Source organism: Sapajus apella, unplaced genomic scaffold, assembly GCF_009761245.1.
Source record: "Sapajus apella isolate SASKATOON/1434 unplaced genomic scaffold, GSC_monkey_1.0 scaffold1, whole genome shotgun sequence".
NCBI lineage: Eukaryota > Metazoa > Chordata > Mammalia > Primates > Cebidae > Sapajus > Sapajus apella.
This window is the reverse complement of record NW_022436941.1, coordinates 77,704,292-77,730,145: the sequence shown is the minus strand read 5'-3', so window position 1 is coordinate 77,730,145 and position 25,854 is coordinate 77,704,292. Positions and strand designations below refer to the sequence as shown.

General features: G+C 37.4%; 1 protein-coding gene across 2 annotated transcripts in view; it reads right to left on the bottom strand.

Annotated features, from left to right (window-relative positions):
* Positions 1-25,854, bottom strand: part of DEPDC1B (DEP domain containing 1B) — a 95,868-nt gene that overhangs the window by 24,414 nt on the left and 45,600 nt on the right. For both annotated transcript variants that reach the window (XM_032280248.1, XM_032280255.1), the window contains exons 6-7: positions 24,932-24,979; positions 21,154-21,294 (exon numbers count right to left, since the gene is read on the bottom strand). In XM_032280248.1, coding sequence (XP_032136139.1) covers positions 21,154-21,294; positions 24,932-24,979 — 189 coding nt within the window. The remainder of the gene's footprint in view (positions 1-21,153; positions 21,295-24,931; positions 24,980-25,854) is intronic.

The following is a 25,854-nucleotide window of genomic DNA, read 5'->3' as shown; positions in this document are numbered from 1 at the left end:
AATGGGCAAAAACTGGAAGCATTCCCTTTGAAATCTGGCACTAGACAAGGATGCCCTCTCTCACCCTCCTATTCGAGATAGTATTGGAAGTTCTAGCCACAGCATTCCAGCAAGAGAAAGAAATAAAGGGTATTCAAATAGGAAAGGAGGAAGTCAAATTGTCTCTATTTGCAGACTACATGATTGTATACCTAGAAGACTCCATCGTCTCAGCCCAAAATCTCCTGAAACTGATAAGCATCTTCAGCAAAGCCTCAGGATACAAAATCAATGTGCAGATATCACAAGCATTTCTATACACCAATAACAGACTTAAACAGAGCCAAATCAAGAATGAACTGCCATTCACAACTACTACAATGAGAATAAAATACCTAGGAATACAACTAACAAGGAATGTAAAGGACCTGTTCAAGGTCAGCTACAAACCACTGCTCAACGAAATAAGAGAGGAGACAAACAGATGGAGAAACATTCCATGTTCATGGTTAGGAAGAATCAATATCGTGAAAATGGCCATACAGCCCAAAGTAATTTACAGATTCAACACTATCCCCATCAAGCTACCAATGACTTTCTTCACAGAACTGGAAAAAACCACCTTAAACTTCATATGGAACCAAAAGAGAGCCTGCATAGGCAAATCAATTCTAAGCAAAAAGAACAAAGCTGGAGGCATCACACTACCAGACTTCAAACTATACTACAAGGCAAATCAAAACAGCATGGTACTAGTACCAAAAGAGATATAGACCAATGGAACAGAACAGAGGCCTCGGAGGCAACACAACACATCTGCAACCATCCGATCTTTGACAAACCTGACAAAAACAAGCAATGGGGAAAGGAGTCCCTGTTTAATAAATGGTGTTGGGAAAACTGGCTAGCCATGTCCAGAAAGCAGAAACTGGACCCATTCCTGACACCTTACACTAAAATTAACTCCAGATGGTTTAAAGACTTAAACATAAGACCTAACACCATAAACACCCTAGAAGAAAATCTAGGCAAAACCATTCAGGACATAGGCATAGGCAAGGACTTCATGACCAAAACACCAAAAGCATTGGCAACAAAAGCCAAAATAGACAAATGGGACCTAATCAAACTCCACAGCTTCTGCACAGCAAAAGAAACAGTCATTAGAGTGAATTGGCAATCAATAGTATTGGAAAAAAATTTTGCAATCTACCCATCTGACACAGGGCTGATACCAGAATCTACAAAGAACTAAAACAGATTTATAAGAAAAAAAACAACAAGCTCATTCAAAAGTGGGCGAAGGATATGAACAGACACTTTACAAAAGAAGACATACATGAGGCCAACAAACATATGAAAAAAATGCTCATCATCACTGGTCATTAGAGAAATGCAAATCAAAACTACATTGAGGTATCATCTTACGCCAGTTAGAATGGTGATCATTCAAAAATCTAGAGACAACAGATGCTGGAGAGGATGTGAAGAAACAGGAACATTTTTACATTGTTGGTGGGAGTGTAAATTAGCTCAACCATTGTGGAAGACAGTGTGGCAATTCCGCAAGGACCTAGACATAGAAATTACATTTGACCCAGCAATCCCATTACTGGGTATATATCCAATGGATTATAAATTGTTCTACTATAAGGACACATGTACACGAATGTTCACTGCAGCACTGTTTACAATAGCAAAGACCTGGAACCAACCCAAATGTCCATCGATGATAGACTGGACAGGGAAAATGTGGCACATATACACCATGGAATATTATGAAGCCATCAAAAACAATGAGTTCGTGTCCTTTGTAGGGACATGGATGAACCTGGAAACCATCATTCTCAGCAAATTGACACAGGAGCAGAAAATCAAACACCGCATAATCTCACTCATAGGTGAGTGTTGAACAATGAGAACACATGGACCCAGGGAGGGGAGCATTACACACTGGGGTCTGTCAGAGGGAAACAGAGGACGGACAGCAGGGGGTGGGGAGTTGGGGAGAGATAACATGGGGAGAAATGCCAGGTATAGGTGATGGGGAGGAAGGCAGCAAATCACACTGCCATGTGTGTACCTATGCAACAATCTTGCATGTTCTTCACATGTACCCCAAAACCTAAAATGCAATAAATAATAAAATAAAATAAAAATAAAAACCAAAAATAAAAGGAAAAATAAAAAAAACTGGCCTAAGTATGTATGTGAGAGAACTTGATATATGACAGAACTGACATTACAGATCACTAAGAAAAGCATACTGTATTCAAAGCACGGTGTTGGAACAATTTGATGACCATATGTAACAAAAAAATTAAACGACAATTTCTTACTTTATTAAAACCTAAGAAATTCTGTTTCCAATCATAGTGGAATAACAAGAACCAAGTAGCCCTCTCTCCAAAAACAACAGAAAACAGGACAAATTTTATAAAACAGCTGTTTCTAAGTGAAGGTCATCAGTACAGGACCATAATCCCTGAAAAAGGTAAAAAGACAAATGAGCACTAAAATCATCCTAAGACTCTGCCTAGAGGGACCCTGCAAGCCATGGATGAGAGATGGGAATCTCAAGCATGGAATTCTGGCTGAATGGAAGAGACAAAGACAGGAGTTCTACACAGCTGAATCAGCTGGATATTCTGAAACAGAGGTCCAAGTGAAGGAACTATGCACAAAAATGGTTCCAAAAATATGCATAGGAATCCCCTTGAAACTTTGAGGAATACTGAATTATATACACATGTATAAAATGAAACTCAATGAAGTCACAGAAAGAATTGCCAGTGACCTATAAGCTAAACAATTCCCAGAGCCCTCATAATAAAAGAACCCTGCCGATTGCTGTGGGTATTCATTAGAAAGCCCAGAAGGGGCATGCTTCAGTATCGAGGCTACATCTTCCCTTAAGTAAAGACCAGTGTAGTTCTGTCTTTTTTTTTCCCCCATTTATTTATTTTATTGCATTTTAGGTTTTGGGGTACATGTGAAGAACATGCAAAATTGTTGCATAGGAACACACGTGGCAGTGTGATTTGCTGCCTTCCTCCCCATCACCTACATCTGGCATTTCTCCCCCTGCTATCTCTCCCCAGCTTCCCACCCCCCACCGTCCCTCCCCTATTTCCCCCCAACTGACCCCAGTGTGTAGTGCTCCCCTCCCTGTGTCCATGTGTTCTCATTGTTCAACACCCGCCTATGAGTGAGAACATGCGGTGTTTGATCTTCTGCTCTTCTGTCAGTTTGCTGAGAATGATGGTTTCCAGGTTCATCCATGTCCCTACAAAGGGCCCAAACTCATCGTTTTTGATGGCTGCATAATATTCCATGGTGTATATGTGCCACATTTTCCCTATCCAGTCTATCGTCGATTCCAGGGCAAAAAAAAAAAAAAAAAAGCGCCACAAACCTCAGTGCCGCTGTGTAGTTCTGTCTTAACAACAGCTTTAAAAATAAGATACAAATGGGCAAACAGAAACACAGGTAAATTAACTGACTAACAGAATGAGCCCAACACTCTTTAAAGAAAGACAACCAAATCTAGGCAATTGGCAATGAAGAATTCATTGTTCAATGTCAAATTAAAATTACTAGACATGCCAAGCAGCAGAAAAATGTGACCAATATACAAAAGAAGAATCAATAGAATATCAATTTTAAAAGATCCAGAAACAACAGAGATTAAAAATAATTAGCAGAAAAGGATATCAACGAAGGTTTTCTAACTGTGTTCACATGTGTTAAATAAATGGAAGATATAAAACAGAAACAAATGGAATTTCTTAAAATAAAAAATCCTGTCTCAAATGAAAACATTAACTAGACTGAGAACCAAAGCAGATTAAACACAGCAAGAAAAAAAAATTTTTTTAACTTGAATACATCGTAATATGAATTAGTTAAAATAGGAGCAAAGAGAAAAAAAAGAAAAAAGAAACAGAGCCACATATAGGAAATCTTCAAGTGATCTAACATATATATAATTAGAAAAGGGAAAGTAGGCACAGAAAAAATATTTGAAGAAACAATGGCCAAAAAATTTCCAAATTTAATGAAATCTATAAATCAGCTAATCAAAGACATTTAGTGAATAAAGGACAATAAACATAGAAAACTATAAGAGTATATTACAATTAAATTCCTATAAAAAAATTAGTGATAGAGAATGTCTCAAATGTATTCAGATATTAAGACACATGAACAAAGGAACAAAAATTAAAATAATAAGACTTTTCATCAAAAACTATTCATGCCAGAAGACAAGATACTGAAATCTTTAAAGTGCTGAATGAAGAAAACCTAGCAACTTAGAATTCTATAACCATTGAAAATACCTTTCAAACTTCAGTCAAAACAAAGACTATCCCCACCACTTACCACCAGAAACAAATGAACAGAAAAAGCTGAGAGAATTTGTTGCCGAGACCTATACTACAAAAAATAAGAGGTATATATGACAAACCCAGAGCTAATATTATACTGAATGAGCAAAAGCTGGGAGCATTCCCTTTGAAAACTGTCACAAGACAAGGATGCCCTCTCTCACCACTCCTATTCAACATAGTATTAGAAGTTTTGGCCAGGACAATAAGGCAAGAGAAAGAAAAAAAGGGTATTCAAATAGGAAGACAGGAAGTCAAATTGTCTCGTGCTGATGACATGATTGTATATTTTGAAAACCCCATCATCTCAGCCCAAAACCTCTTTAAGCTGATAAACAACTTCAGCAAAGTCTAAGGATACAAAATTGATGTGTAAAAATCACAAGCATTCCTATACACCAATAATAGGCAAACAGAGAGCCAAATCATGAATGAACTCCCACTCACAATTGCTACAAAGAGAATAAAATACCTGGGAATACAACTTACAAGAGATGCGAAGGACCTCTTCAAGAACTACAAACCACTGCTCAAGGAAGTAAGAGAGGACTCAAACAATCAGAAAAACATGCCATGCTCATGGATAGGAAGAATCAGTATCATGAAAATGGCCATAATGCCCAAAAGTAATTCACAGATTCAATGCTATCTCTATCAAAGTACCACTGACTTTCTTCATAGATTTGGAAAAAACTACTTTACATTTCATATGGAACCAAAAGAAAGCCCATATAGCCAAGACAATCCTAAGCAAAAAGAACAAAGCTAGAGGCATCATGCTACCTGACTTCAAACTATACTACAAGGCTATAGTAACCAAGACAGCATGGTACCAATCCCAAAACAGATATGTAAACCAATGAAATGGAATAGAGGCCTCGGAAATAATGCCACACATGTACAACTATCTGATCTTTGACAAACCTGACAAAAACAAGCAATGGAGGTAGGATTTCCTATTTAATAAATGCTATTGAAAATAACTGGCTAGACATATGCAGAAAACTGAAACTAGACCCCTTCCTTACACCTTATACAAAAATTAACTCCAGATGGATTAAAGACTTAAATGTAGGACCAAGCACCATAAAAACCCGAGAAGAAAGCCTAAGCAATACCATTCAGGACATAGGCATGGGCAAAGACTTCATGACTAAAATACCAAAACAATGGCAACAAAAGCCAAAATTGACAAATGGGATCTAATTAAAGAGCTTCTACACAGCAAAAAAACTATCATCAGAGTGAACAGGCAAACAACAGAATGGGAGAAAACTTTTGCAATCTATCCATCTGACAAAGGGCTAATATCCAGAATCTACAAAGAATTTTAAAAAATTTACAAGAAAATAAAAAACCTTATCAAAAAGTAGGCAAATGATATGAACAGATACTTCTCAAAAGAAGACATTTATGCAGCTCACAAACATATGAAAAAAAGCTCATGATCACTGGTCATTAGAGAAATGCAAATCAAAACCACAATGAGATACCATCTCACACCAGTTTGAATGGCGATCATTAAAAAGTCAGGAAACAACTGATGCTAGAGAGGATGTGGAGAAATAGGAATGCTTTTACACTGTTGGTAGGAGTGTAAATTAGTTCAACCATTGTGGAAGACAGTGTGGTGATTCCTCAAGGATCTAGAACCAGAATGCCATTTGACCCACCAGTCCCATTACTGGGTAAATACTCAAAGGATTAGAAATCATTCTACTATAAAAACACATGCAGGCGTATGTTTATTGCAGCACTGTTCACAATAGCAAAGACTTGGAACCAACCCAAATGCCCATCAGTAATAGACCGGGTAAAGAAAATATGGCACATATATACCATGGAATACTATGCAGCCATAAAAAAGGATAAGTTCATGTGCTTTGCAGGGACATGGATGAAACTGGAAACCCTCATTCTCAGCAAACTAACACAGGAAGAGAAAACCAAGCACTACATGTTCTCACTCATTAGTAGGAGCTGAACAATGAGAACCCATGGACACAGGGAGGGAAGCATCACATGCTGAGGCCTGTCATGGGGTTGCAGACTAGGGGAGGGATAGCATTAGGAGAAATACCTAATGCAGATGATGGGTTGATGGGCAGCAAACCACCATGGCATGTATATACCTATGTAACAAACTGGCACATTCTGCACATGTAACCCAGAACTAAAAGTATTTTTTAAAAAGGGGGGAGAAAATTTGAATGGACACTTTACAAAAGAAAATCTATGAATGATGTATGAGCAAATGAAAAGATGCCTATGTTACCAGTCATGAGGAAACGGCAAATTTACAAAGCCATACCACTAGACGCCCACTAGGGTAGCAAAAATTTAAAGACTAACAATGCAGTGTGGTAATAAGGATGTAGAGCTACTGGAACTCGCATACGCTGCTGGTGGGAATGTAAAATGGCAAGACTACCTCAGAAAAAAAGTACTTCCTGTAAATATAAATGTAAGTTCACCATGTAACCCAGAAATTCAACTCCTATTTATCCAAAAGAAATAAAGATAAATATTCATCTAAAAATTTATACATGGATGTTCATGGGAGCCCAAAACTGGAAAGAATCCACATGTCCCTAAACAGGTGAACAGATAAACAAATTGTGATATATCCAGGCAACAGACTATTTAGCAATAAAACTACTGCTGGTATTTGCAACAAACTACTGATGTGCACTAACATGAAAAAATCTCAAAACCATTATTTTGAGCAGAAAAACCCCGATACATACTGTATAATTCCACTTGTATGAAACTAAAAAAAGAAAACCTAACTAACCATAAAGTTTCTAATTCTGGGTTGTCTGGTGCCAGTGATGGGGTAGAGGGCTGACCAAGAGAGGGTATAAGTAAACCTTTAGGGTTGATGGAAATGGTCTGTATATTAATTGTGATGGTAATTGCAAAAGCATATATTATTAAAACTGACCAAACTGTACTTAAGATTATAAAATTAGTGTATATTATACATTATTATATATTAATTATACATCAATAAAGTTAATTTTAAAATAAACTAAATGAATCAAGTGAAATTAGAAAACTAGAAAAAAAAAAACCTAAAATATGGGAAGTGCACAATCACTTCGCGACTGAATGATACAGATTTTTTTTAAGTAAAACACGTAAGTTTGACTTAAATACAGAAGTTCTTTATATTTTCATTAATATAAAAAGATAAGCCACAGACTAGAAAGTATTTTTGAGGCTAGGGTGCAAAAGATTATATCCAGAATGTATTTTTAGAATGACAAAAAAAGAAACTCCCCTCCCCACCAAAAACTGAGTAATGGATAGAAAAAGTATTTTATCCAAGAAAAAACCCTCATGACATATAAACAGCAGTTAGATTTTTTTTCACATCCATCAGACCAGAAAATTGAAGAAATCAAAAATTGATAAGAAAATACTTACAGGAATATACTACTAACGGGTATATAAATTGCTGTACCTACTCTGGAAACCAATTTGCTAGACCTAGTAATGAAGTAAATACCAAACAATCTAACAATTCTGCTTCTAGATGTAAACACACTGATGTCACAGAAACAATGTAAATCATAGTGGTGGACACATAGATGTCTTATATTACTGTTTTGCCAATTTAACCACATTCGTCCCCACAAATACTACATTTAATGGAAGTTTGAAAATCAAATTGCAGGGTCACTTTTTAGTGTTGTTTAAGAATTTTGTTCTTTCCATGAGCAATACCCCAAAATGATGATTCCAAGAAAAAAAAAAAAGCATGTACAAGATGAGCCTGAAATATCAAAATGTAAAAAAAAAAAACATGGCTGGGCACAGTGTCTTAAGCCTGTAATCCCAGTAATTTGAGAGGTCAAGGCAGGAGAAGTGCTTGAAGCCAAGAATACAAGTCCAGCCAGGGCAACGTGGCAAGAGCCTTCTCTACAAAAAAATTTAAAATTAGCCGGCTATAGTCACAAGTGCCTGTTATCCCAGCTACTCAGGAAACTGAGGCAGGAGGATCACTTACACCCAAGGGTTTGAGGCGGCAGTGGGCTAAGATGGCACCACTGCATTCCAGCTTCGGCAACAGAGCGAGACTGTAAGAAAATAATAAAAGAAAGTAGTCCAAGAATGATGGGGAAGTGGCAAACTGACAGAGGGGCCAGGTTGGCCAAATCTAAGACAGTTTGAGCATCAGGCAATGAATTATTACCCAGTGAATAAAATACAAAGTCAGGAGTCCATATTGCTAAGTAAATTGAACATTTAATGTGGGAAAAGTTACTAATATATTTTTCAAAGTCATCACCCCCAAAAATAAAATTAATTATAAAAAGAAAAAGTATAACTACAAAGTGAACAACCCTGACAGATACAATCACCTTATCAAGTGATAAAGCGCACATCACCAGTAATGGGACAAAAGATTGTGTACATCTGATGGGACATAATGAGAATAACATGGCATTATGTCTGTTATAACCTGCCAAAAATGCAAGATCTGAATTGAATCATGAGGAAACATCAGACAAACCAAAACTGAGGAACCTTGGAATGACTGGCAGACTTGAATGGGATCTAATAGTAATTAATCAGTGTTACTTTCCTAATTTTCATGCTTGTATGTTGGTCCTGTAGGAGAGTGACCTAGTTTGTAGGAAAAACACATAGAAGAATTTATAGGTGATAGAACATTTGATTGGCAATTTACTTTCAAGTGGTTCAGAAAAAAAAGTTCTTTGGACTATACTACAGCTGTTCTTATAAACTGGAGACTGTTATAAAATTTAAAAATTTGTTTAAAAGAAATTTGGTGAAAGGTCTGAGGAAATGCAAGACCAAATGTGGGCTAAGAATAGTGTTATGAAAACTCTAAAAATGTCAATGATATCGCTATGGTTTCCATCATTGCCACTATAACTGAAGGATATAAAATAAAAGTGTGACACCTGGGAGATACCGTCACTCTTCTAAGTCTCTCTTGTGCTATACACATACAAGAGCTACATGCTACTTTTAAAATGCATTGCTTTTTTGTAGTCTTCATTATGCTTCTCTTCTCATGAGATATTCATTGTGAGATTTCAATTTCTCTAGATCGGTTTGAAGACTGATTTGACCCTTATAAAATCTGCATAACAAAAACACATTTTAAATTAGGGTGCTAAGATAGAGCAATTATGAACAAATAAACTGTGAATCTTCAGCTTTAAGGGGGCCTACTTCAAAAACAGTGGAGCCACAAGGGGCTGCTGATTTGTCATAGCAGAGCAGCAGTTTGGGTTTGTGAAAGATAGTTGACTCATAGAAATATTCAACAGGTCGATGAGGATAGCAGTACTGGAATTTAGGAGACGGGTTACCACTTGAAATATATCCTTGGGAATCATTAATGTATTCATTCAACAAATGTTTGAAAAGAGCATAAAATGTTCTCTAAGACTGTGTTAGGATCTGAGAATCCAAAACTTAGTGAGACAAAGATATTGTTCCTAGGAAGCTCACAGTCTGGTGAAGAAGCCATCATAAAGCAACGTGAAGACAACAATAGAGATGTGTCAAGGGGATATCATGGAAGCACCAAGGAGATCAACAGATAATAGAGAATGATCTGTCCCAGGAAGATTAATATAACATACACAAAAGAAAGTGTAAATTTTTTTTTTTTGAGACACAGTCTCTCTGTCGTCAGGCTGGAGTGCAGTGGTGTGATCCTGGCTTACTGCAACCTCTGCCTCCTGGGTTCAAGCCATTCTCCCGCCTCAGCCTCCCAAGTAGCTGGGACTACAGGCGCACACCATCACGCCCAGCTAATTCTTGTATTTTTAGTACAAATGGGGTTTCACCATGTTGGCCAGGATGGTCTCGATCTCTTGACCTTGTGATCCATCCACCTCGGCCTCTCAAAAGGAAGTTACTTTTTTAAGTCTGCATTTGAATACTTAATATAATGTCACAGAGACACAGAAATCATTCAACAACTATGTCCTCAAAATGAGATGAACTAAGACAGACCATGAAAAAAGACTGTTATATATGTATATATATTACAGATGTAGGGTCATTGTTTTGCCATTAATTGGCTCTGAGGTTTTAAGCATTACTGCATGACCAAACAAGAGATTACTTATTGATGCATTTTAAACAGTTAAGTCCTTTGTATCAGTGATACATAGTCACAAATTGCAGCTATGTTGCACTTTCAGTTTTCAAGGTTTACAGGAATAATTCTCTGCTATACCTCTGTGGTCTAGGGAATAAAGGGGATTTGCGCCTTTATAAATCTTTCCTTCCTTTCTCTTTCACTCCTAAAAAAGAGGACAACAGAAGTCTGAACTTGTTTCTTTAAACTCACCATATCTTTCTGAGCATGGTTCTAAAAAACAGCATCATGCATTTCTCCATCTGAGCCTTGATTTTATCATTTCTAACTTTAGAGTGGTCATGACCATAGTCAATAAATGAACAACTCAACTTTTAAAAAATCACTTTAATTCCTGTGAGGTTTTCTTTTGTTTTTGTTTTTTTATGCTCTCTTTTCTAGTTTTTACGTCTTCCTCCAATCATTTTTGTTTTGTTTAAGAGATAGGGTCTTGCTTTGTTGCCTGGGCTGGGCTCAAGGGATCTTCCAGCTTCAGCCTTCCAAGGAGGTGGAACTACAGGTGTGTGCCCCCACACTCAGCTAATCCATTCAGTTTTGTAAAGTTTGTTTATATTTGTTTATGTTTCTAAGCCCCTGCTTAATCTGTTCTGTTTTATTAACCTACCATATAAGATAGAAATTTATTAATATTTATATGTAACATATTTATTAAATAATGTTATATTTCCCTTTCAGTTGGATATGAGTACTGCATTTATTTAGCCAAATCTGAAATATTAGGTTTTTTACTGACAAAGGTATACTACAGAATTCAGGGGGGAAATTATTACAAGAGAACTTAGCTTTTAAATACACAAGAAGGTCTACAGATAAGTTCAAGAAACATCTTCATCAAATACTTTGAAGCCCTTCAAGATCACAAACTATTACTGATTTTTTAAAAGTTTCCTTTTTTTTTTTTTTGGTTCTGGTTTAAGAAGTTCTGAAGAATATTAGCATTCTTTTTTTTTTTTTTTAACCAAAGAGATTCAATGTTGTAACTGTTTTATTATTTGGGTTCATTTCATTTTGCTAAACATAAGCTTAGAATAACTTTTTCACCTTCATCATTTCTACAATCTCAATATCCTCACCAAAATGCTGATTCTTCCTTCTTTTGAGAAAAAGACAAAGGCTTCTGTAGCCCCAAAGGTAACTTGTTTCTTGCATATCCAAATGATATAACAGTTCTTTCTCTAATTATAGATCATTAAGGTCTATCATAAGTAGTTTTACATAAAAATCTTCCTATCACTTGAGAGAAGAATTGGCTGGATATCAATATGTGATTATTTCATCTTAACTAATGCACTATCTCAATTTTTTTAAAATCTTTTTCAAGATAAAAAAAAAGATAGGAGGAACGTTATTACCCAATAATTTAACTTTCATGTTTTCATATCTTTAATTATGACAGGTATCACTGCCACTTAAGGAGAAAACTGGGTCCAGAAAGGGAATGATTTGTCAAAGTAGGTACAATCAGATCAACAAACCAAGGAACTTAATGATATTTTCATTGGTGAAATAAGAATAAATAAATAAATGAGCATAAACAATTCAACCAAATAACTTGTGCAATCAATCTGTGAGACTTTTTCAACCAAGGAAACAATCATTTAGCTGACTTGAAGTGGAATAAGTGAATAAATAATTTATCACTCAAGGAAACCCAACTGTTCCTATGACACACATAAATACAATCAAAATTAATGAAAATATATAATGTACTACATTATTAGAGATTAAGTAGAATTAATCAGAATTGTTAAGTGCTCTGGGTGTTACTTTTGTCACCCTCTTTCCCAATATCCAATAACTACATCAGATTTCTATTTCCAAATCATTAGAAACACAAATGTTTCATTTTTTGCAAAGTAGACCTTATCTTTCCACTGACATGTACAATGTCAAGAGCAAGCTATTCCTTTAGGGAGCTTTGAAAAGAAATGAAATACGAAGGCTTCTGAGAGGGCCTGGAGTTCCCAGAAAGGCCAAAGGGACCACTGTTTGTTCAGCCAGATAAGAAACTTAGAAGAGTTCATTGTAGCTTTTGACCAACCAATGTAATAATTAAAAAAAAAAAAAAGTCACAGTTTCATTTTCACTAAGAACAGGTATAAAAAAGAAAAGGTTTATATTTAGCCAGGATTCAGACTACACATCAATTAGTAGAAAATCTTGCCTAAAAAAAGACATAGCAAGAGGAACTATTTCTCCAGTGATATTCAAAGAAAAGGAAACAGGCACTTTTGGGAATTGTTTAAAATTAGATACAGATTCATCTATGCACATATTAATGCCCTTTCCTGCATAAAGAGTCTCAAACTGCTATAGCATTTCTATGACTTTTTTTACTTTTATGCTTAGGAAGTCTTTTATCCACCAGTCAAATATCAACTGTATTTTATATACAGATATAAATATGTATTTATTTGCATTATTAACATTTCATTTTCTAATCCAGTTGGAATTTATCCTGCTGAAATGGTGGAAGAAAGGTCTTAAACTTCTTTCCTAAAAGTTCTACGGATTATCCTAGTGATCACTATAGACTTATAAATAGCTTGTGTAGGCTTCCTCAGGACCCACCTGAGAGGGTGCCAGGCAGCTTTGGGATGACTTGGGGACCTGTTCTGAGGAAAAAACAGCTCCTGTCCCTGTCCCTGACTGCTGAGGAGGGAGCTTCTGTACTGCTTCTTCAGGGCATTTTTCTTACATAGTCTACCATGTTGCTGCAATGACATGATTCCATGAATTTTTATGACCTGTGCAAGCCCTGAAGAGCATTGCTGTTCCAGAAATGAAAGGCATTTCTAACCAAAAATCAAACCAAACCAAAACAAAAAAGCAGAAAAGGCTACAGAAGTTTCCAAAACTCTGGTTGCCATGAAAGAAATTCTGCAGACACAAATAAAAACCAGCCACAGACTGAAGGTGCACTCAACTTACTCAGGAACTCTGCAACCACGGGTTCTTTAGCACTTGGGAGCTGATCACAGCTCACTAACTTTGACAGCCAAAAAGACGTGTTCAAATTTTCAACAACACTCTCAGAAGACAAATGAGTGCAAGAACTCCTACTGCTGAAGACATCTGTACCCAACAGAATACTGTGCTTCTGTTATTGAAAGGGTGTGAGCCTCCAGAAATACCTCCTCATTGTGGATAATGTTAAAAGACTGCATCAGACATGAGCCACTTATAAAGAACATTTTGCGGTGGGAACAGTTTTATGATTTCTTCAGAATTTTGCCTTGAAAACATGAGAACATGTCTTTGATGGTCCAGAAGATCTGCTGCCCACCCCAAGCAGTGGGTAAAAAAAATCCACATCTAGTCACATAACAGAATACACCCTGGGAAAAAATTCACTGAAGCTCACACTGAAGACCTGGTGGAGCCTCCAGGTGACAGGTCAGAGGAGGAGACTTCATTTGTGGTCACAGTAGACTCCAAAGTAAGCAAAAACCTTCCTGTTGAGGAAATATTAAAACAGGTTCCTCATTACTGGGCATTGGAGAAGGTCCCATGAAAGACCACAGCAGCCTCCAGAATCAATGAATATGGTTAGCCTCTGGACATCATCTATGAGAGCAGCTGTAACAACGAAGACTCATCAGCTCCTCCTGAGGATCTTCTCAGCAAAAATGAGGAAGATTGTTCCCACATGTCAGTGACTTCATGTGACCCTGAGTGGACTCTGGAGAGTGTAAGTGATAGGGAGGACTCTCCAGCTACCTGGAAGGATCATGTGGAAACCAGATCTGAAGATGAAGAAGGCACTGACAATATACCATCAGCTGCCAGGGACAGCAAGTGGATTCTGGAAAGGATAGTGATGAGGAGGACTCTATAGGTTATTTCTCATCCAGATGACTCTTATTTGCATCATATGGGTCCTGTTTGCACAGATATTGCCAAATGGACCACTCTTCTATTACATAGAATAAATTGTCCATTATCTTGGGCCTCCAATTATAGCTATTTTCCTTCTTGCCATCTACTACAAAAGAGTCAGTCAACAGGGGACTCTAGGATCTCACTGGACTTGTGACCAGCCTTATTTATAGGATCACAGAGTTTACCCATAAAACAGAAAACTGGTTGGTGGCTGCTGACTGTCCTAGATTAATAAGTAAAGCACACCATCTGAACTTTGCCATTTTTGCAACCATCCTGGCTATCCTGGGAATCTCCCTATTCATTAAACCCATTCCTGGTGTACATAATGTCAAAACTATTCAACATGAATGATGTCCTGTGTTGATGAGGATGAGGAGACACCCTCACTCTCCAAAGCTATGGAAAAAACCTATATAAAGAACCAGTGGAACAATTTGTCTATTTTGTTGCTGTTTCATTAATTCCCTATGAGATTGCATGCCTGTGCACTGCGCCCTCTGCCTGAGCCTGGGGCACCAGGGGCACTAAAAGGCCATCTATGAAGGCAGCCCAGGCCACTCAGAGCACATGGGGCCATGGCAATGGTGACATTTGGCTGGAGCGCTCCATGCCTGCATCCTGGAAGCCACTCCTCACCCCAAACTGGCTGCCAGGCATCATTCCAGGTACCAGGATCACTGATGCCACCACCACAGGCATGCTGAGGAAAGAGGCTGCTGCAACGCAAGCAGCCAGCCAGGCCACCTGCCTCAGTTGGATCCTGAGCAGAGGCGCCCTGGTCCCACTCTGCCCCAACTCTTGGAGCCTCCACCCACCTGGCCAGAGTGCTCCCTCTGCGAAATCAAGCCCAGCAGCCACATGGAAGTTTGCCCAAAACCTCCCGCTCCTGCCTAAGAGCCATGGGTGTGTCTGAGCCCACAGGACCAAAGCCGGACAGCAGTGGCCTCTCCCAACCTGGCTTCTGTCTCCTGCAGTGCCCAGCACAGGCCTTGCTTCAAGGATCCATGGCTTCCAGAGCGCTCAGTGCCCAGGGCCTTGGACATTTGGCCACCAGGGACCACTGACAAACTAGCAGGGGTACCTCTAGCCTTGGTCCCTATGGAACCAGTCGGCCTAGGGAACTGAGAGCTCCACAACTGTGGGGATAAGGCAACGCCCAGGTCTGGGATTTTAGGTGAGTGTGGTGATAATGGCGACAGGAGACTGGGGCAAATTGCCTGTGGACTTCTGGAAGTGAAGAGAAGTCAGGGGAAATGTTTGTCCCTGTTCTTGTCCTGATGCAGCAGTATAAGCCACGGGCCAGGGGATCCCTTTTAAAGCCTGCATTATGTCCTCACCTAAGTATACCACAATCATCATTTCCTTGAGTGCCTGTTATGTCCCAGCTGCTGTGCTGAGCTCTTTGTGTGTATCTGACCTTCACAATGGCCTTAAGGCAGTACTAATAGCATCAACTCATTTCCTTTCTGAGGAATCTGAGGCTATGGGATAAATAATTTGCTCACAGTGAGTGGAGAAGCCCAGACTGGAATCCATGTCTGCTTATCTCTAGAGCCTGGACTGTTCACCCTTGACATTGCTCTCCTGCCTACTCTGTGGTAGGTACTTTCCAGTAGTGTTCACACTTTACCAAGAGGAGCTGGCACTGCTGCCTTCCTCGACTCTTCTTCCCTTCCCTACTCTGGTGACTTCCTCTGGCCAAGAAGAGGATCTGAAAGACTGTCTCTCTACTCTATGTAAAATGACTGGATTCTTGTGGAGAAACTGTGAAGTAGACTTGGGAAGCCTATGTTGGAGGCTTGGAGAAAAAAAAAAAATGTAGCTGCAGGCAAGTACTCCAATAGAAGCTCTGCCTTCACAGTGAGAACATGCCAGGGCTGGTCTGCTGGAGGGAGATATGTGGAGCAGAACTGAGTCACCCCAGTCAACCTCCAGACCTAGGAGGCCCCAACCAACAGCCAGCTGTCCTGCAGTCCTGGGAGTGAGCCCAGCTGAGACCTGAAGAGCTGCCCAGGCTAAATCACCAGCCTGTAGATTTGTGAGCTGAAAGGAGAAATGATAAAGAAAGTGTTCTTGGATTTCATTTCTGGCAGAGTCTTGTGAGCTTGGCTTTTATTTGTTAGTGAAATGCTTGCCATTTTTCCTTCATGTTATAAACAATATGTGCAAATTACTCAGAATTCTAGTTGAAAGTAATTTCCCACTAATAAGGCTATAAAATACCATTTTATTTGAAATCATGCCTCAGAAATAAATAGTATAGTGCCCCTTTAGTATAGGGCAAATTACACCCACAAACCCAAGAAGCCCAATGTTGGGTGTGTGAGACAGGAACTTAAAGCTACTACCCAAAGGAAATGTAGAAAAGGCAACCTAGGACAGGCATGGGCAAATGGCAGACAGTGGCATACAGTACAGTTTGCAGCAGTGAAAAATCCAATTATGGGACATAAACTTTAAAAGCCAACTTTTGCACATCTGTAATCTCTGAGTGACCAGCACCCTTCTAAGAATTTAATCTGCCTAGAGACCAAGCAAGGGCCAAGAAGGAGACAGAAGCACTGGCATGCATAATCTGAATGAGGAAGCCAACAAGCTCACTGTCCTATCAGCGTTTTCTCCTTCCAAGTCAGATATATACAGTGGATTTCCTTTGTGACCACTTGCTGACCACACATTACGTGCAGTCATGAATCTTGAAAATAAATCATTCTCAATGCTCTTAAAAAATAGTTCGCGAATTTAGTAATAGCCAGGGAATACCTAGGTTTTCCCCTAAATTTCCACTTTTAATATGTATCTAACTCCACTTTATTCCAACAATCATGGTAGGCAGCAATCATTCTGTTTTGAGGTAATTCAAAATCCTTACCTTGGCCCATCTGTATCTTTAAAAGCTCCAGCCAATACAAAATTAGCCAGGTGTGCATGGTGGCGCATGCCTGTAATCCCAGGTACTTGGGAGGCTGAGGCAGGAGAATCGCTTGAACCTGGTAAGCAGAAGTTGCAGTGAGCCAAGATCATGCCATTGCACTCCAGCCTGGGCAACAAGAGCGAAACTCCATCTCAAAAATCAAAAACAAAAACAAACAAACAAAAAAACCAAAAAGCTCCAGCCATAAGCCCTGGGCTCTGAGAGCACCATCAGCAAGAACTTTGGAATAACATGGGCAAGGGCCCTCCATCTGGTTAAGCACACAAACTAGGCACTCTCTGAAAAAAAAGAATTGTTTTCCGTTAAGAATTACCATGGGATAGGGACGCTGACATAACTTGAAGAACATAAGGGCAGAGTGGTAATAAGGCAAAGATTTCACAGATCCAGAGGGTCTCCTTAAACTAGACAAAAGACCCAATGAATGGAAAACCTAACCTTATGGATATTTCTAGGTTAAAAATCACAGGGGAAGATCTCAACCTAAATGATCTAGTGCATGGTCAATCTAGTGAATGTCTATGGCATTTTCTATATTTAACATTCCGGAGAAAGAAAACAACAAAGAGCTATTATCTCAATATTCTAGTCTCCTAGCAAATAAACCAGGAGTTGCAAGCTCAACTGCCTATGGACACAGTCAAATGAAATAAATAAGTGAAGAGAATCAAGTGAACTTGGCTTCAGAGTCTGAGGAGCAATGAGGAGTATTAGAGATTTGGCAAATCAAAGTTCATGCCCCTTAAACACTTGCTGCTTCTAGCGGAAGCACTCACTATGCAGCTGCAGCAGTTTGTGCCACCAAAAATTCAAGCCCAGAGCTGCCAGATCTTCTAATTTTTCTTAAAAAGCCAGAAATATGAATTCTTATGTGAATCTCCTATTTCTTAAAAATTGGCAATTTAATTAAATTCTCTTTTTAAAAACACAGGTCAAATCAGGCATATTCCTGGTGAATTTATGTGGACCATATTTGATCCACAGATGAATGGTGTGGGATCTCAGATTATACAACCTCCAAGTCCCTCAATTTTCCACAACAGCCTACCCTGCTCTTGTGGCCTTTTCTGCTTCCTATATGCTTCCCTCTTTTCCTCAGTATGCCAAATTGTTGCATGCTACACAACTCAACGGACTCTAGGTTGGGTGTGGAGTGTGAGTAAAGAATGCTCCTCTATCACAATCACCCCAGTCAAGAGTCAGCCGAGCTCTGATCTTACTACAAGGAATTGCTATTTTGGAAATGAAGATCAATTACAATGAAGTCAAACTGGTATGTCAAATAGCTGAGCCAAATTAAATAATTTTTTTATTATAAGTAACAAATAAATCTTACATCTCCAAAAACTATCAAGTATTTTTTTAAAAAACCTTTAGCTGTCCTGTCTCATGTATCAGTGATGACTAGCTGCTCTCACACAGCTTTGCCACCAAGCCCAACCATGCCACAATCAAAGGAAGAAACCTCAAAAGAAGTTCATTAACGAAACTGAACATCACTTCCATTGAAAATGCTGTAGAATTTTTAGCTTCTACACAAAGTAGACTTATTATTTGCTTTAAAATGCTTTACTGACATCCTATTCCAATCAAAGTAAGTAAAAGGTTTGGAGGATGTGTCAACCCCACTGGGATCCAACCTACATATCTAGATATTTACCTTTCCTCACACACTCTAACAGGATAGCTATGTTAGATAATCTTTGTCAAACATAAACATTCTATGGTCTTCTGTATCTAGAAGGCTTTCTTCTTTCTTCTTCTATTACCTAAGGATCTAAGAAAATAGTTTTCAATGTAGGTTATCTCAAATATATTCACTTGAACAGGACTGCACGAGGCAAGGTTAATGTATTACCATCCACATGCATTAGTCTATTCCTGCTAATACCTAAGGGCAATAAATTCCCCCAATGTGCCCATCTTTATTCCACCTTAAAGCTCCTAATGATGATACATTAGAGGGCAGCTGACTCTGATACCAATTTAGTCAGCTTTCAACAGTCAGCTTCCATTCTTAGCTGAGATCAAAATGAACAACTGTGACAGAATAGAGCAGTGACATCATAAATATAACTGATACAAATTGGAATTTGTTTTTTAGAAGTTTCCAAAACAGATAATTTTACTATGGAATGTTATAAAAATAGAAAATTAGAAGGAAATCTAAGCAGTTATTTTTAATACAATCTTTAGAACTCTTATTTTACCAGTTGGCATAAAGGCAGTAAGTGACTGGTATGGTCTGGATCTGCTTCCCCACCCAAATCTCATGTTGAAAAGTAATCCCCAGTGTTCAAGGTGGGGCTGGTGGGAGGTGACTAGATCATGGGGGCAGTTTCTAAAGGCTTAGCACCATCCCCCTTGGTGACATTGCTGCAATTGTGAGAGCTGGTTATTTTAAAGTGTGTAGCACCTTCCTAACCCTTTTGGTCCTGTTTCTGCCATGTAAGACACCTGCTCCCGTTTTGACTTCCGCCATGTGTAAAAGCTCCCTGAGGCCTCCCCAGAAGTAGATACTGCCATGCTTCTTGAACAGCCTGCAGAACCATGAGCCAATTAAATTTCTTTTCATTACATATTATCCAGTCTCAGGTATTTCTTTATAGTAATGCAGGAACAGACTAATACAGTAGCTATAATAGGAATCTACCCAATTAGTTCATAAGCATACTTAGCAACAGCAAATATGCATCATTATGCATGATGCTCACAAGTCCATGAGCCCCCAATTCTCCTTAATTGGAATCAAAATACCAAAAAGATGCAGTAGTCTCAAAACCCAGTAATAGGCCTAATCCTTTAATTTGTTCCAATATTGTTCTGTCTGAAAACACTGACTCTTATTTACATGATTAACAATTGTTGTATTTTGTTATTATCAGAAAATCCACAAAAGCTTAAAATCCAAAGTATTTCTCATGAGATCAAGTAACTTATTCATATATTGCTGACATTTTGTTATGATACAATGGCAGCATCCATAGTTTCCAAAATGAAAGAAAGACATAGAGAAGGAGGAGGAAGAAGAGTAAGCAATGGAAAAGAAGTGAAAGGGAAAGTGAAAGGATAAACCCAACAACATTCAAAAACAAAAGTATGCTAATTCCAACAACTTTACCTAACAGAGTATAACACCCACACAATAATTTGGTCCTTAAAGCAAAACTTTTGACAAGAAAACAATAATACTTATTGAACAATTACAAGAGTAAGAAAGTCTGATTTCCAAGAAAAAATATCAGAAAGATCTATAAAAATAATGTCGATTTTTTTTCCCTTTCTACCATGTTCCTTTCACAGTGTAAATTCTAAAGTATAAATCTATATGAGGAATAGCTACAAGTTTAAATGAACGATGAAGTTAGTATATTTAATTTATATGTCTCAAATTATAAAGTCCTACAAAAATCTGTTTCTTCTATAAATAGAAATTCAATTTCTAAATGAAAATATACCTTCCATACTTGACTATTCTGAAGTCATAGCCAGAATAATATAGTAATGTAAGTAAATGTCAAACTTACATTCTCCTCGGCCAATAATGTTATACTCTTTTGAATAAAAATGATATGCAACATAGTATATTCTTTCTTAAGAAATAAAAACTCTTTGCTTTGAGTTTCATAATAGAGCTTAAACACTTTCTTTTACTTCTTTACAGAGCAACAGAGCAAGACTCTATCTATGCCAAATACCCTATCAGTTTTTATTTGTAAAATGGCATGAGCTTTGGCTAATGGAAGTCTCAAGATAGTGAAAAATGAAATGATTCAATATCAGTGATGCACATAGATGTTCATTATATTCCAACTTACCCAGTACACTGACAAAAGCATCAAAAAGATGAAATGTTAGTAGAGGCTCTTTCAAGTGACCATAGTAATCAGCTATGGTTTTAAAGACATCTTTTTCAAATCCCAAGTACATAGGCTGCTTCAAATCACAACTGTTGGGCCCTATTTTGAAAAAGAGTGAAAAAGAAACATTAATGGAGTAATTACCTCTAAGTATTATTCTCTGTGAATATGTGTGGTGTGTACAGACATTCAGATATTTGACATATACAGAAAAGTTTTTATGGTGAAAATTGACATTAATTAAATAGGCATTCCACATTGATATTAATTAAATAGACATTTACATTTTGCTTACACAAATATGCTTTGTGTCTGAATTGAAATCTATTATAAAACAATGAAGAAAATCACTGGCTAAGTTCCATTTTAAAAGAAACCTTTCTTAAAAAACATTCTTCCGAAAGACATTTTTATTAAATGTAAACAATGATAATTTTCTCTGAAATATTCAATATTATCCTAGTCTTAATATAATTGACTAAGATAACAATTAGCTCACATATGTAATAGACAAGTTATAAAGCAATTTTTAAAGCTTTTAATTATTTCATCACTGCTATATTATAAAATCCTACAGTCATAGAGTTGAGTGAAATAATCAATTTCTGCCTGTACTTCAGACTAACAAATATTTAAACTTAAAAAAAGAAATCCTGAAAAGGGGATTTTATATTTTACTTAAATTCATTCTGATAATAAACTCTCTATTTGATCTCTGACCAACCATCAAAAGACAGCTTATCAAAAGCAAAGTCATACTGCAAAGTTGAAGCAACCCCTGAAACCCTGAAACAACCTGGTCCCAACCATATCCTACTCCAGCAACAAGCAAAAAAAAACATCCACTTGTGTCTGGCCCAAAGAGGAACAAGAAATGCTCTCCACAGAGCTGGCAACGACTGCCCCGGCAATCCATCCACAGACCATAGATTTACACCTGCCAAGTTGAGTGATGAACTGGAGCTGCCTGCACCTTGAGGAAAATAGCAAGTGGTCCCATGAGGAACAGTGTAGCCAGCCTTCTCTATTTCCATTACAGCATGGAAGAAAGGACCACATCTGCATTGGCTAGTTCTGGGCCAGCAGAAGACTAAACAACGGTACCCAAATAGACCTCTACCCCCAGAGGAGCAAAAGGAGCAGCCAAGATAAATTGAAACAAATTCTTCTTACAGAATCTCTGCAACTAAAGAAAGAGGATCAAGCTAAAAAGGACAGTCAAGCATTTGGGGCCTACATTTCAAGGTCACTGTAACATGATCAAATGGCTTTTTTGGCCTCCTTAAAGACTCTCTTACCCTTCAATATTCTTGTTTCTTCTTATAAAATAAGTTGATTGGTTAAAATAATGAAAACTGTGAAATGCATGTGGTACCATACGAATCCAACAGCAAAGGTAGCTGTCATTTTGCTTGCCTCCTCCTCTGACATATCCTAAGCTTAATCAATTAAAATAATTAGGTTGCTATGTCTCAACAAGTAATACACATTGCCTAGAATTACTGCCAGGATAAGTAGGTGGTTCATTCTAGGCTGCTGTACCCTTTTGTGAACATCTCATCATTATTCTTAAAAATATGCAAAAATTTTTAAAATTTTTTTAAAAAACAGTGCACAGTGAGCCCTATGAGAGGAAGCCATATTTTTATAATCTTTTCTTTCTCAGTCATCTTGAACTTTAAGAATATTTTAAGAATATTTTTAATTGTTTTAAATAAATGTTATTCCTGACAGATTCTGTAAAACAAATCCTTTGACTTTTTTTGTATCTATTTTTTATTGAATCCTGAACATGCACAAAAAAGAAAAACACAGTTAACCTGGTTTTACATTTATGTATCCAACATTGAGGACGACCAACAAAGAACGTATATGGGCCCATGTGCACACAGGTGTGATAATAAACACAAATGGTCCTGAAAAGAAAGAGGTGAGCAGCACATCAACAAAGTAGGAGGCAATAGGTCTTCAAAATACCATACAATCAATCTATCCTTTCTGTTCCCTTTTAGATGATGGTAAAAGGAATCTGGACTTGCTAAGGATAGAAAGGACAAGAAACAGGTCTGACTTTGGTGAACTCAAAGTATATTTTGAGGATCAAGGGCAATTTCAGAAAACATAATAACTTTTCTAAGTTATTCGAAAGGTTAATCTTGCCCTTTGGCCAACTTTGTTTGACACACAAACATCTTTACAGATACACCAACCACTCATAAAGCATTGTGCTTGATATATGTAAGACATGTTCCTTTTTCCCCTGCACTTGCCACCTAGTATCACGCCACCTCACACACATGAAGATCTTTACTAATTTACCCCTCACATTTTTCCTCTCCATTGATAAGAAATTCCAGTTATTCTAATCTTTCTGCAGACGATTTTTGGCTTAAGGTGCACATATTGTTTGAGGGAAAATTATGTTCTTTACTACATTTCAGTCATCATTGAAACTTCAACATCGTAAACAAATTACTATATACTTTACAACATATTGCAGGCTAGATTGGTTACTCTAGCTTCCTATGTTCATTCCTAGCTGATCAACTTCTAAATCCTTGGTTTGCCAGTTCAGAAATGGGAAATTTAACTTCCCATTTATACTATCACATCATTGCCAACCCTAGACAAAGATGTAACTTAAACTTCATTTACTTCAAATGCCTTAGCAGGAAGAATAAAGAGCCCTTCCCCCAGCTAAGATCATAGTATTCTACATCACAGAAGTTCCAAAATTTTAACCAAAAACCAATGAAAATCTTAATAATTAAACCCAGAGAATCTTGGGCTTCACATAAACTAATGTTACTATTCATATATAGAAGAACAGTACAGAATGAATGAATAACATTCATCTTCAAAAGGCTATTCAAAATCATAGGATCGTGTTCCATATATTACCACTAAGATTCCCTGTATTAAGCTGAATAGTTTAGTTTCATTCTGTAATCACACAAAACTGATTCCATTTAAACCCATATTTTACGGTCTACAAATTCACAAATTTAAAGGGAATTTACACCTATATCTGTAATGCTAATCCTGTGCAAAAGAAAAGAAAATAAACTACTACTACTTTGTGGTATCTGTGAGACTCTAGATCAAATACCACTGTTATCAGTCAGCCAAAATAATTAGAACTCTTTCCACCAAAATTACTTGTTGGGGTTAAGCCATTAATCATCAGAATCCCTTCTTTGGGTTAAGCCTTCTGAAAACTCCCGGAAGACTGTAGTGTTTCTGAGATATTATAACAACATTGATATCCATAGGCCTTCACAGTGCCTATGATATTCAATGATATGGAAATCACATGCCTATAAAATGGATTTCATATGCCTATAAAAATCCTCACAGAGTCCACCCTAATCCAAGCCTTCTCATCTAACATCCAAATTACTGCAACAGTCTTTCTCATTTCTCTGCATGCAAGTTGTTCTCCTTCCAAATCAGCCTTTATCCTCTGATGAAGCAATTAGAACTAGTATGGATGTTATCTATAGTGTGAGTAAATCTACTAGAAAGTAGAAGTACTAAACTCCTTCAAAGCTGTTCTAGAATTCAGTCCTTTCACTAAGTCACAAATTTATCACTAAAAGCACAGTAGTCCCAAAATAATTAACTGCCAGTCTCACGGGTGTCAAATCAATGTTCAGACCATTGAGCAGAAATTTTTTCTAATTTAGGGAACTAATTTCTGTTAATTTCACAAAACTGGCAGATAATTAGTACTTACAATTTGCCAAACACTTCATAGCTGACAGCACCCAATGAGGAAGTTCTTCTGCAGGAAAAAGAAAAAGAAAAAGAAGATTTTAATTCAATTCTATACAGCTCAAGAAATAATATATATACTCGGTAGCATTAGAATGTATTACTTGCACAGGTAATATGAACCATATCTGCTAATTATCAATTTATGTAATTAGAACATTTAAAAGATGAAAATCTTTCCTTGGCAGCAGTGTTATAACATGCACTTACATAAATCATGCCTACAAATTTCTCTAAGGACACAATGCACCTTTTAAAGCTACAGTAAAAAAGAAAAAAATGTATAGTTTGCTCCAAACAAACCAAAAGACAAACCAATTATTTTAAGAATTACAGAAAGAAAAACAAAAGAAAAAATATTAGTCATCAAACACATTTGTGAAACAAGTTCGCCAAACACCACGAGCCTCCTAAAAAGGGTAATTCTGTAGGTCCAATGTAAGTATCATTTTACATGTTTCCATTTTCAGAATGCTTTAGGCCAAGAAAGTTCAAACGACATATTAATGTTAGGCTATTAGAATTAGGACAACCTTTAAATAATAGATACCTAACATTGCTACAAAAAAATCCCAGCTAAACCATTTGGTACAGAATCTCTTCCCTCCAGGCCCTGCCACAGACATCTGATGAGGTGGGCAAGCACTCAGGCTTCCACTTCATCTTCTCTACTTCTCTAAAACTGCAAAGACACTTGTTGAATTGTGTCAGATCTAGTGAACCAGAGTCTTGTTAAATGCTCTCTTCTCTCGTAAGATCTTACTTAAAAATGAAAGATGATTGGTCACCTAACTGATAACTAGAAGTATTAATCTGCTGCACTCAGAGAATGTGGAAGAATTTTAAATGTATTTCAAAGACTATACTCTCCCCCTGATTCTATGG